At 33.2% G+C, this 13,263-nt stretch overlaps 1 protein-coding gene and 1 long non-coding RNA gene across 3 annotated transcripts in view; one reads left to right on the top strand and one right to left on the bottom strand.

Moving 5' to 3' along the window:
* Positions 1-13,263, top strand: part of LSM14A (LSM14A mRNA processing body assembly factor) — a 58,479-nt gene that overhangs the window by 40,286 nt on the left and 4,930 nt on the right. Inside the window, exons 2-8 of one of the 2 annotated variants that reach the window (XM_072632026.1) lie at positions 816-979; positions 2,944-3,073; positions 7,918-8,040; positions 10,563-10,739; positions 11,029-11,094; positions 12,090-12,272; positions 12,448-12,619. In XM_072632026.1, the coding sequence (XP_072488127.1) occupies positions 816-979; positions 2,944-3,073; positions 7,918-8,040; positions 10,563-10,739; positions 11,029-11,094; positions 12,090-12,272; positions 12,448-12,619 (1,015 nt within the window). The remainder of the gene's footprint in view (positions 1-815; positions 980-2,943; positions 3,074-7,917; positions 8,041-10,562; positions 10,740-11,028; positions 11,095-12,089; positions 12,273-12,447; positions 12,620-13,263) is intronic. The other variant, XM_072632027.1, reaches the window with a different exon arrangement.
* LOC140519206 (uncharacterized) lies at positions 3,038-12,474 on the bottom strand. Its single transcript, XR_011972122.1, has 3 exons — positions 12,033-12,474; positions 7,884-8,109; positions 3,038-3,121 (listed from the first exon to the last, which is right to left on the bottom strand). It is a non-coding gene; the product is annotated as an uncharacterized lncRNA (long non-coding RNA).

Genomic DNA, 13,263 nt, shown 5'->3' with positions numbered 1-13,263 from the left:
GGAAAGGTGTAAAGAGTATTGAGTATTTCATTATTCTGGGCATCTTCCCTCAAACTATAAAGTGGCAGTGCAAATAGAAAGGAGGGAATGAATTTAGGAGATGTCACAGCTGTGACAGTTTGACTGAAATAAATTGATCCATAATTATAGAATGCTAACTAAAACAATTCCCATCTGCTATATGCTTGGCATTATACTAAGACCACCTCCATTTAATTCAATATGATATTTATTTCTTAGGTGGGATGTACACCTGTGATTTCATTGGCAAAGGGATCTCCACTGTGGAAATGCTTTTTGGTTCATGCAGATCAGCCACTCCTTTGTGTTGCCTGGGGTGCTGGGAGTAATTTGTCCATGATTACATAGCCATTTACTTGAAGCAGGACTTTTGAAGTCTTTTCATTCTGTGGTTCTCTTTTTAACCACTATACCATTTCTCTCTTAAATTTTCATATTTTGAACTGGTGTGTACTTAGTCATTACTAGTAAGGTCTTTAAATTTTTAAGAAAGCCATGCTTTTCTTGTTATTGATTCTCCAGAAATGGTTTAGTTTTATTTCAGGTCACAAACATAATAATATTCTATTCAACTTCTACAAGTTCTTTGCTAGTAGAGATTATTTCATTTGTATTTGTATCTCCACTATCTTGCACAACTTCTGAGGAGTGAAGGACCTAGAACTTGAAAAATAGGCCTAGCAGTGGGGAAACTTTGCTAACTTTATTCTGAAATTTTCCAATTAACACATGAACACAATGTACAATTCTGGTGATCTAAATTACATCTTATACTTGTTTTCTTCTCTTGCTAGTTCGTTCCTTTGGTACAGAAGACAGACCAACAGATCGACCAATACCACCTCGTGATGAAGTTTTTGAATACATTATCTTCCGTGGTAGTGACATTAAAGACCTCACTGTTTGTGAACCACCAAAACCACAGTGCTCTTTGCCTCAGGACCCAGCTATTGTTCAGGTAAGATTTGTGACAGTTAAAGCAATTAATGATACATACTGAAGCATAGTTAGTACCTTTAAAATTAGAGAATATTTTAAAGGTAATGAAGTTTTATTTTTAAGTACCTACTATAAATTAAGATTATCATGAATATTAAGTAAAATTATGTAAGGCAATGAAAAAATTATAGTCCCAATAAGTTATAATATATCATAAAACATAAAAGCATACAAACAATATATTCACAATATATTTCTTGTTTTTCATATGTTCTTACTATAAGTAAGGGGAATCCATTTTAAAATTAGTAATTTTCTCAAACTAAGAACTCAGAGAATTAAGGTTTTTAAACATATCCTTTATTTTAGGAATCCACAAGTCACATATTAAATCCAAATGATCACAAGTTCTAAATTAGTACATAGTCATTTTACATTTACGTTCTATATGACTGCAAACTAGAGGTTACCAGAAATATGTAGAAAATTGCTGAATCCTAGGACCATAACATAGCAGCAGAACCAGTTACTTAAACAGGATATTCACTTAGCATAAAAAAGGCATTTTGTTTCTTGATCTATATCTGTAATGCATAACTCTTTTTTCTTTAAAATTCACCATTCTGTACTATGAACTAACATTTCCCTACTCTTTATCTTTCATCAATTTGATCATTTTACATTATTTATAATAGAAATATTTCTTTGTTTATCTATAAGTGGTGAAAAAGCATTGGACACCTGGATTCTATTGTTAACATCACTGTGACGTAGGACAAATGACCTTTCTGAGCTCTGTGAAGTTTTTCAAAGTAATTATAATATAGAATATAAAGTTAATTTTTCTAAAAGAAGAGAAGGGAATTTTTTAAAAGTTCTTAGGTTTTTCCAACCAGTTCAGTCACTTTCAAGTGAGAAGAAAATTGCTATAGTTTTAAGTGTTATTCTTTTAGAGATATGCTGATTATCTCCATGTGAGTTGAGAACAATCTGACAAAATCTGTTTATTGGGGAAAAGGAAATGGATATCCTACTAGAGCTATCTCCCATTTCCCCTCAATAAAACCTATATGCACATGCCATCTTTTGTGTATACTTTGAGCTATAAAATTTTTTTTTGCTTTATTTAGTGAGGAAATAATCAACCAAAGTGATGTCATATAAGTCAGTCTTTCAGGAACAAACAAGCAGCATTTATTAAGCACTCAGTTTGTGCCAGGCACTGTGCTAACCTCTCATGATGAAAAGAATGCAAAATTGTGCCTGCCCTTTAATATTCTGATGGGGAATAAAACTAATGTTAGTCAATAATATTGTTACCTAAAAACCCTAATCCTGGATTTGTGGGTGTCTGTCAACATTAGGCATACTATAAATAATTGTTGAATAAAGTATGTGAAAATGCTAAGTAATTCTTGAATTTTTGACAGTGAAATTTAAAAAGTGCTAAGTTCAAACATATAAATAAGTTTTAACTGCATGATATATTTTGGGATGGGATACTAAAGAGGGTTAACTCAGAAAACTTTTTTTTTCACTATGATTATTGAAAGTCTTAACCTTTGTTGCCTAATTCACTATAATAAGGTTTTAAATTATCTCTCATTTAGTCCCATAATAGAGATGCCAGTGCTCTAAAGTAGGTCATTCTAAAGTATAGAGATTTTGCATAAGGTACCTACCTAACTCAATCAATACTTTTTCTTTTAATTCATTGCCCTATAAACTAGACATTGTGCTTAGTGTGTGCCACTCAAAATGGGTATTGTTGCACAAAAATCTTTGTAAATTACGTGTACTATTACTGAAATGAGAAGATTGCTTAAAGGTTCACCATTTTTATATTAAATGTGGGTTCTGGCCTTTTCGTTGCATTATTAAGATTTTTAACAGTTGCCAATTTTTTTAAATTGCAGAGAACAAAGTATTCCTTTCTAACAGTGATAATTATGAAATAAAAGAGTAACATTTTTTTTTCTTCAGTCTTCACTAGGATCATCTACTTCTTCATTCCAGTCAGTGGGTTCCTATGGTCCTTTTGGTAGGATGCCAGCATATAGTCAGTTCAGCCCAAGTCCATTAGTCGGGCAGCAGTTTGGTGCTGTTGGTGTTGGTATGTCGTATGTTTTTTTGTTTTTGTTTTGTTTTAATTTTCTCTTTCCTATGAAGATAAAAAATACAATTAATTAGATATTTTGTCTAAAATCTACATTCAAAAACCATGCTTGTTTTTTTATGTTAATATGTTTACCTTCCCCTAGATTCATGATGCAATTACATAATCATTTTAACTGCATTGTACATGATTTCTAAGAAATATTTTATTTCATTTTACATTCCTATCACATACATGCTAAACTTCTAAGTTAACTAGAGGCTCCTGAATAGTGTAAACCTTACTTAGTACAGTTACATATTTTTTATACCCAAATTCCAGATTTATTTGAATATATGTTAATCAGATGAAGAAAGAAGGTATGGTAGTTTGAATACTTAAACAGGCACTTTTTTGTTTCGTGATAGCACAACACAGTTGACTGAAAGTATAAACTTTTCAAATCTTATAATCATTATTTTGGAACTCTTGATTTCATAAGAAGATTGAAAAACAAATCATATTAATAACAATTGACTCATTGCAAAACAATGCTAGTCTTTTGATAGTCTTTTAGGAAAAAAAGTCTCGCTGAACAGAATTTATTTACAATATCTTATTCTATTCCAAAATAAGACCATAACAGTAAAATGGTACGAGGCTTGCAAAGCAGATAAAAACAAAACTTCTTGTTTTCATCCTTTCAGCTATTAAGTGAAATTTTATAAAAGAGGCAAAAAAAAAAATATATAGTCTGCTAGCTCTAAAAGTTTAACTACCAAAATATTTTACATACTTATTTTATAGTAGTATACATTTAGAGAATTGTTTTCCCTAATTTTGCCTTGTTTAAACATTTTATTATGCTTAAATGTGACAGGAAAGAAAGGTTAAGGTGATTTTTGCTATTTTAATTTTGGTAGATAAATGAGAGAGGTGGCAAGTTATTATCATCCTGAAATATTAGAGAGAAAAGAACTATATATCCTGAGAGCAAAGAACTATAAAAAGTCTCAGTTGTTAAATAAGGAGAAAAACCATAGCTTTCTCTGAACTCATGATAGCAGCACTTTTTGGAAAGCGAGGTGGGAACAAACTGAAATATTGTTTGATATTATTTGTATTATTCAAATTGGCTAAGCCAGGTTATAAACCTGAACTCCCTTTTTATTTTTGCTCCTTTGTGACCCAAGTTTTTTTTAATGTGAGGCAGAGAACTAGGTAAGCCAGGAATAAATATCTGTAGTTACTGTAATAAAAGAAACATCAGCTAATTCTGTAGTTTCGTAGGCTATTCTTGTAACTTCAAAATTAAGCCACAGGGACTATTTTTCGAACTTGTCATTGCCTAGTTTGGGGCATTTTATTTGAGTTAAAGAATCCTTTTGCAGATGAAAAAAAGTAAAGAAAGAAATTTTTCAAGATAGTCAACTGTGATTTCCCTGAACATTCTGTGACAAGCTATATATCCAACCAAATCCTTAGTAATTTGACTATCATTACTAACCTCAAAGGATGTTAAAAATCACTTTTTCTTTTTTTTAAAAAAAAATGCTGTGGAAATATGTGTGAAGGGTGCTGAATAAGTTCATCCTTGGAACTGAAAATAAATTTTTTAAAATTTCAGTAGGTTTTTAAACTTTATATGCTTCTTAGGGAAGATCTTTAGGCCTGAGAGTTTTTTGAATCTTCTGCATTCCTCACTTGGTGAGATGTGTGTACAAGTGGAGGCAACCCATGAAAGAGAATTTTCAACACTAAATAAGGAGTTTATGTATTTTGATAGTGAAGGCTCTTTTTGTTTTAAAATTATTTATAAATCTTTTTCATATTAGTTAAGATTGAATGCTTAGTATATACCTGGCACTGTGCTAATAATAAACACTGGGAATACAGGAAAGATAAAAACAGTTCCTGCCATCAAAGACCTTACATTCTAATAGGAGAGACAATATGCAAGTAACTATATACATACAAGAAGTAAAGAAAGAAGAGCAGGTGTTGGGACATCTCAGAGGGAAAAGAAAGCATTAGCAGTAGGAGACCCAGGAAAAACCTCCTTCAGAAGGTAGGATTTGAAGGAAGCCAGTGAAACCACGATGCAGGAGAACAGGAAGAGCATTCCAGGCAATAGCCAATGAAAATGTATTTAGTTGGGATGTTCAGTGTTGTGTGTAAGAAAATCAAGTGTTATAACCTGTGTGGAGGGTAGTGAAGTATAAGACTAGAAAGATAGGAAGTGCCCTGGTCATGAAGGGCTTTAAATGCCAAACAAGTAGGATTTCAAATTTGAATCTGGAAGGAATAGGGAGACATGATCAGACCTGCACTTTAGGAAGGTTGCTTTGGCAGCTAGGAGGCGGATGCAGTAGGGAATGACTTGAAGCAGGGAGACTAATTAGAAGGCTGTTAAAATAGTCCAGGTAAGAAACAGTGATGGCATCTATTAGGGAGGTGGCCATATGAGTGAAGAGAAAGGGGCATATATATGAAATGCTATGAAGATGGAAAAATTAGACTTGATAAAGAATTGCGTAAGTTAGTTAAATGTGAGTAAAAAAATTGAGGATGACACCAAAGTTTTAAGCCTAGGTGACTGGGAAAATGTGGGACTTCAACAGTAATAAGGAAATGAGAATAGGAGAGTTTGGAGGGGAGGGGAGATAATGAATCATTTCTTTTTTTGAATATGTTGAGTTTGAAGTACATACAAGGCATCCAATTCAATTATCTAAAAGACATGGCGATTCAGGACTGGAGTTGCAGGAGAGAGACTAAGGTGATATATGTGTAGAAAGACAGAGAGAGAGAACATCTATGTAGAGATAGAGCCTTAGAGCAGGCCTGCACAATATACAATGGGCACTTGTGGCATGCCAAAGCAGCAATATGTCGTACAAGCCTGCCTTTGAGGGACACCCATGTGTCCTAAATGAAGATTCTCCAAAGCATGAGGAGAACTAGGGGAGAACAGTGTCACAAAATCCTAGAGAGGTGAGAGAGGTGTTTGTTTTTATATTCTTACCTCTTTGTTTAGCACTGGCCTGTATATATAGTAAGCATTTAATAAATACTTGAAATAATATTATCATCATCATCATCATCATCATTTTTATTGTATTTTTTTAAGCTTTTTTCTTTCACTTCTCATCTTTGAATTTCTGGTTAAGTGTAAGTTCTGTAATCATGTTACATGAAGCTACTTTTCAAATTTTTCATCCACAGAAAAAAAATTGAAGCTCCAAATATATCAGTTAAGGATAACGAAACAGACAAAGCTTAAGAAGTATTTCTCCCATCTACAATTAATAGCTTGATGTGTAATGACTTCTGGCTAATTGACTAGTAAAAGTAAAACATAGCGTGAACTACCTAGCCATATGATTTGGGGCCTTATTAGCTTGCAATCAAGATGGTTATCGTGTATAAGACTAGCTCTGTTTTGCTCACATTGACTGATTAATAAGGAACTTGCTGTTCAAATTTGTATTTTGCAAAGTTTTGAACCCATTTAATCCTCAAACTGAATTCAGACAGGGAAAAGGTGATTGTTTCTAGCAGCACAAGGTGAATTAGTGTTTCCTAGTTATAGAAGCTTACTTTTATGCTATACCAGAAAAAGAAGATTAAGGGAGACAGATTTCGACAGATTTCTTATTAGAAAATTAATAGGCCATCTTCAAAGGTGGTGAGTATCCCTATCACTGCAAATGTTCAAGTAAGTTTGATGACTGCTTCTTGGTTGTAGTGTAGTAAGGACTCCTTTATAATATAGGAAGTTGGACAGGATGACTGTAGAGGTATCTTCCAACAATATGTGATTAAATTATTACAGCTGAAATTTATATAACACTTAAAGGTTTGCAAAGTACTTTATCTCATTTGATCCTTATAACAACCTTGTGAAGTATGTGCTGTCTTTGGTCTCCATTTTGCTAACAAGAGAACTTGGATCTGTAAATGTTAAGTGACTTGCCTAGGGTCATACAGCTAGTATGGTCTGAGGTGCAATTCAGATCCAGATCTTTTTGATCCCAGGTCTAGCAGTGTACCTACTACAGTGTAATAAGGAATGCCAACTTAGATGTAGACATCTTGAAGTGAATGGATACCTTATATTTATTCATTTCAAGAAGTAATTTTTTTTTAGCACCTAATATGTGGATAACATTGTGGGATAAAGGTGGTATGAAAGGCAATGTAAGGTACCATTCCTTTAGTAGTTTATTGTCTAACGGAGGGGCCAAGATATAGGAAAGTTAAATAACAATGAAGTATAATATAAGATTATGCACCAAAATGAATGATACAATTGATGCTTATAGGAATTCAGAGAAGTGGAATATTATTAGCATGACTTGCCAGAGATCCTTTGTGAATTCTGTCTAAGGCCCCAAAACTTCTACCCAAAATCTCAGCATGGACCCTTAGGACATTGTTATAACTGAGGCCAGCATTCATCTAACTAGAAATTTTCATGTAGAACGTTAGTATACAGATTAGTGTAGGTACATGCAAAATCCTTATTAAAATAGTTCTACCAGTAGTGTTAATATTTAATAAACTTATTCTGGTGTCCTCCCCTTTAGTCACTGACTATTACTTTATTTTATCTCTTCCTCCTTTTGGCCCTTCCCGATCTCCATGACCCCCAGCCCTAGTCAGCTTAATCTCAGCTATTTTGTCAGAAAAACTACAAGTGGGAAATACTATTTACATTCTTTTAATCGTAACAGTCATTGATTTTTCCAAGTATTTACACAAAAGAATCATCTAACAGCCTGAGTTGAATGATTGTGTAAAAATGGGAAGGTTGCTACTAAATTACCTTTAAAAGATGTTCATTTTGCTTCCTCTTTTAGCTGGTAGCTCCCTGACATCTTTTGGGACAGAAACAACAGCCAGTGCTGCCTTATCCCAGAGCAGTGCAGTCGGGTCTGCCTTTACACAAGATGCAAGGTCTTCAAAAACACAGCCATCTCAAGGTACTCTTCTTTACTCCACAAGTGTGTCTTTTTTTTTTTTTTAAATCCACAGTAATTTTTTGCCTTTCTCTGAGAGGTAGGAAAAAAATTTTTCATAAATTTCAACACACAGATTTTGTAATATAAAAATTCTGGATACTCTGAAACTTGCTCTGTTGAATTTTGCAAAAGCTTTCTCAAATAGGAATCACTATTCTAATTTTTATAATACTCAGAAAGCGAAAGGAAAAGGAAGCATGAGGTCCCTGATATTGTAAAATTTGCTAGATGATTTTTACAACACAAAAGTGTTTTTTTAAGTATCAGATTTTTCATTGAAGGGAAAAACATTACTAATAAACCCTGATTTATTTACCACCTTAAGCACATTTGATTAAGTAATGTGATTTTAAGTCACTTTTAATTTTTCTTGGACCTAAGTTTCCTCATTGTACCCCTTCTTACTCTGAATCTATAATCAGTTAGTTCCATTGTTGTTTATCGTACTACTTTTTCCCTAGTATCCTCACAGTGCTTAGAAAAGCACCTTGTATATATAGGCACTAGTAAATATTTATTGATTGGTTCCCTCTAGCCTTTTAAAACTGGGCATTTTTCCAAATATATACATAATCTTTTAATACTATTTACTAAATATTACATTAATACTAAATATTATGCAGTACTACCATGCTACATGATCTGCAAAAATATCTTAACAGTTTTGTCTCATTTTACCCAGTTTTATTATGGATTCAGTATGTGCTCATTCCCTGTTTTCATGAAAATATTGAGGATTAGATTTTAAAACTAAAATCTACTGAACGCTATGAAGTTCTCTCCAATTTTGATTACTAATTTAAGTTCTATAAATATAGTGAAAATGACAATATGGTATGATAGAAATTACCTTAGACTTAGAGTCAGAAGAATTGGATTCAAATACTGTTTATGGAATTATTAGCTGAATAACTTGGGTGCAACAATAAAAAAAACTAAAATCTATGAATTAATTAATACGTTTTGACCTCAGAGAAAGGTATCATATGGATATGATTTTTAAATATTGCTTTAAAAATTGTTTAAGATATGACAAGGCAAGAAAAATGGAATTCTCATCTTTTAACAGTTCCCATTTGGTAATTTTATAGTAGCTGTAAACACTGTCATCCATACAAAATCGAATTTTTTTCCAAATTTTATCACTGTGGAAGTTGAACTGGTTACCAACTGAAAACAAGTTTTCATTTAAGCAAATTAGATTCAATTTGACTGCTTTCAGCACAACTGCTTTTAATGTAAGCCTACATTTGGATGAAAATGAGGGTGCAAGTGAATATCCAGCCTATTTTTCCTATTAAATTAAAAGCCTATTTTCTATTAAATGTGAAGAAGATATGAAGGTAGCCAACGAAGTAGCCTTTTAAATAGAATTATGTCGCATTATATTGTTTATCTCTAATTTCACTGACTTGTGGACTTTCAGTGAAAAAAATTTTGTTTTTAATCTTTAAGTTATTAACTCTTACTGCAGTATCGCTTTTTGTTGAAGGAAAAGAACTTATAAAAAAGTTTAAAAGATCATTTCTTAAAAGTAGGGAAAACATTAAGATCATCTGTAACAATAACTCCATCACAGTAGTTACATATTAAAGATGTTTCATTGAGTTTTTAGTTAGCTTTCCACAGGGTTAATTTAACAATTATTTAAATAAAAATGTACCTTTCAGAATTGAAGGTACACATTTGTGTACAATCTTCCAGAGGTAAAGTAAAATGCTTAATAACATTGTAAATTTACTCAAACATCTTTTTCAAGTTTGCCTCAACAAGAATAGGTGAATTGACCACCAGATTTTGATTTAGGATCGTAGAGAAATGCATTTTGTGTAGATTTTTTAATGAATATATATTTTATTATGTAAGTAATGGTATTGGCAGCATTTGGGAGGTTTTTTGGGGGTGTGGGAAATGTAATACAGGTAAAAGAGAATTGTATTTGGAGTCTGGGTTCAAATCTAGCTCTGCCATTTACTCTACTTAAATGAGTTTTGGCAAGTCATGTGACTTATCTGGGCCTCAATTTTTTCATATGTAAAATAAGGGGGTGGACTAGTCAATCTTATAGTTCTTTCCAGCTATAAATCTATGATTTTATGGTTATGTGGTAATTAACTGATAAGAATTCCATTCCAGCCAAAGAACTTTTATAAAGTAGTCTGTTGCTCAGTTTTTAAGTCTTAAGTTTTACACAACAATACTAAAAGACTGTATAAAACAGTTATTTTTCCAGGTCAGATTTTTATGTGATGTCATCCTCAATTGAAATGCACTAATATTCAACAGCTGGCCAGTTTTCAGGTTTGGTCTGAGTAAGACGTAATTGTCCCGCCCAACCCTTTCTATAAAAAGAATTAATGCTATCTCCCTTCGGTCTGGATAAGTGGAGCTGAGAATGCAAATATTTTTCTTTTAGGGTCTGGATTGATAAATTTGAAATCCACAAGAGTAGGGTAGTTTCTTATCTTTTGGTTACATTTTAGGTCGTTCAAGCCCTCAGTTAGACCCTTTGAGAAAAAGCCCAACCATGGAACAAGCAGTACAGACCGCCTCGGCTCACTTACCTGCTCCAGCACCTGTTGGGAGAAGGAGCCCTGTATCAGCCAGACCTTTGCCATCTACCAGCCAAAAAGCAATAGAGAATCAAGAGCACAGGCGAGGTAGAACTTTAGATATTTATTCCTTTAATTGACTGACCAAGCATTTTCCATTAGCCCTCTTTTCACCCAAGGGATTTGTTTTGTGAGTGATCTTAGCAAACTTAAACTTGAACTTTATAACGTTCAGTCTCTCAAATTTGACCCTTAAAGTGGGTGGGGGAAATGGAAGATCAATATGAGCATGACCATGACGTGAGGGTTTTTTCATATTCCTGTTCACAATCCAAGGCTTTCAGTTATTTATCATCTAACAGTTGATTTGTTGATCTGTATATTTTTTGTTCTATAGCTGAAGCACACAAAATTTCCAGACCAGAAAATGAACAAATCAGAAATGAAAACAAGAGACAAGCAGGTAAGTTATTCAGAGCTGAATCTCACTGCCACTATTAAAGATCATAGGAATTAGAGCTGGATGGAACCTTAATCCAACACCTTTTTCATTGGCTCAGAGACATTAAGTACGTTGCCCATGGACTCAGACACTTATTAATTGGCAGGACCGGTATTTGAACTTGAGACAATAAATTCAGTGCTCTTTCTACTGCAGTTTATTATGAGTTCATTTGAAATTAGGTTATTTGGATATATAAAGATGTACAACAAACTCACCAAAGATAACTGATTAAATGAAATGTGATTTTTTTAAAGTGTTACTTTTTCTGGTATTCTTTTATATAACTCTATGTTAGCTATGAAACTGTGTGTCTTTGTATCTTATGTTCTTGCAGAGGTTTTTAAGTGAGTTTTATTTTTCTTAAAATACAGAGTTCAGTGCCTCTAAAGATCTATGATTTAATCAGTGTGGGGACTCTCTCCTTCATTGCAGATCAAGCCCTTCCACACATTAGTAGTTGAAGATTGAATGAGTTGCAGTTGCACAAAAATTACATTACCTATTACTGTGTTCGTCCTTCATTGCCGAAGAAGACCATGCCATCAGACAACTGATGACATGACTTGCACTTGACTTTGTTTTGAGTGAGGGAGGGCTGTGTAGGTCACCAGCCTCACTTCTCCATCAGAACCATCTGAATCCAGGATGATTGGAGATGACCCAGGATGCACTGTCTATTTTATGACGTGCTCTTCTGAACTTAGCTAAGCTTAGCCTCAGAAAACTGAAGTGTGCAGTCTGTTGACAGGCCCAAACTCAAAGCCTTCCCAACTTAGGAAGCCCTGCCAGAACTTATTCTAGCCTTAACTTCAATCATCAAAGGTAATTTCCATAAGGCATCAAAATAGAACTTTAGTAAAAGTTGGAATTATATAAAGACTAAAAGAGTAACATACCTTCTGTACAATAAGGTCAGTTGGATGAATATAGTCTTGTCCATTATATTTGCATAGTTCCAGGTGGCCCGTCAGCACCTCGAAGAGGACGGGGAGGTCATCGCGGTGGCAGGGGAAGATTTGGGATTCGGCGGGATGGCCCAATGAAGTTTGAGAAAGACTTTGACTTTGAAAGTGCTAATGCACAATTCAACAAAGAGGAAATTGACAGAGAATTTCATAATAAGCTTAAATTAAAAGGTAAGTCTTCTTTTTTCCCCAGAAATCATCTTGTATGACTGATGAGTTAACAGTGGTTTGCTTGGGTTGTTTTTGTTTTTTTTTAATCCAGTGTTAAGTTTTGTTAATAGGAATTTATAAATTTTTATTTCTTCAGTATGTGATCATTTTGTTGTTGTTGTTGTTGTTTTATTAGAAGATAAGCTTGAGAAACAGGAGAAGCCTGTAAATGGTGAAGATAAAGGTGATTCAGGGGTGGACACCCAAAACAGTGAAGGAAATGCTGATGAAGAGGATCCACTTGGACCTAATTGCTATTATGACAAAACTAAATCCTTCTTCGATAACATCTCCTGTGATGATAATAGGTATAGCTTTTTGGGTGGATATTATCCTGAAGTTTGCTTAGTTTAAGAAAAAAATTGTGTGTACTAGCACTATTACATGAAAAAAACTAGAATTATCTAATAAACAGAATTAGCTTTTCTAAATATTTAATTTTGTAGGAGGTTTTTTTAGGGCATTTTAACATTAAAAAGAATTGAGTGTGAATGTTGTAGCATGTTCTTGTTCAGGTACAAGTTTAATTAAGATTTCTTCCAAAGGTGTAGTCTAGCTATAAGGTTCCATGGGGTGGGGGACACACATATACATAGATGTATATATACCAAGTATATGTTATATGCTTGTTAAATCAATTTTACTATGATAATTTTGTGAAATTATTTTTCATATCTATAATACTTTTTTCTTTTCAAAGTAAATTTTTGCTTGGAGTTGTTTTCACATTTAAAAATTAATAGCTATAAATTAGAATTATTCAATTGGGATCCAAAAAACTTTTTCTGTCCCTTGGTTTTGTCATCCATGGTAAATCTCAATTTTAAATTGTGTTCTAAAATTAGGGCATTTTTGTTGTGAAGTTTGTCAGCATTTTTGCATAATTAGATTAATATTATGCACATTTTCACGTGGTTGTCTTTATATAAGAACAGTATACTGAATATTTCTA

Source organism: Notamacropus eugenii, chromosome 1 (assembly GCF_028372415.1).
Source record: "Notamacropus eugenii isolate mMacEug1 chromosome 1, mMacEug1.pri_v2, whole genome shotgun sequence".
Lineage (NCBI taxonomy): Eukaryota > Metazoa > Chordata > Mammalia > Diprotodontia > Macropodidae > Notamacropus > Notamacropus eugenii.
The sequence above is the reverse complement of the archived record's forward strand: the minus strand, read 5'-3'. Positions and strand labels throughout refer to the sequence as shown.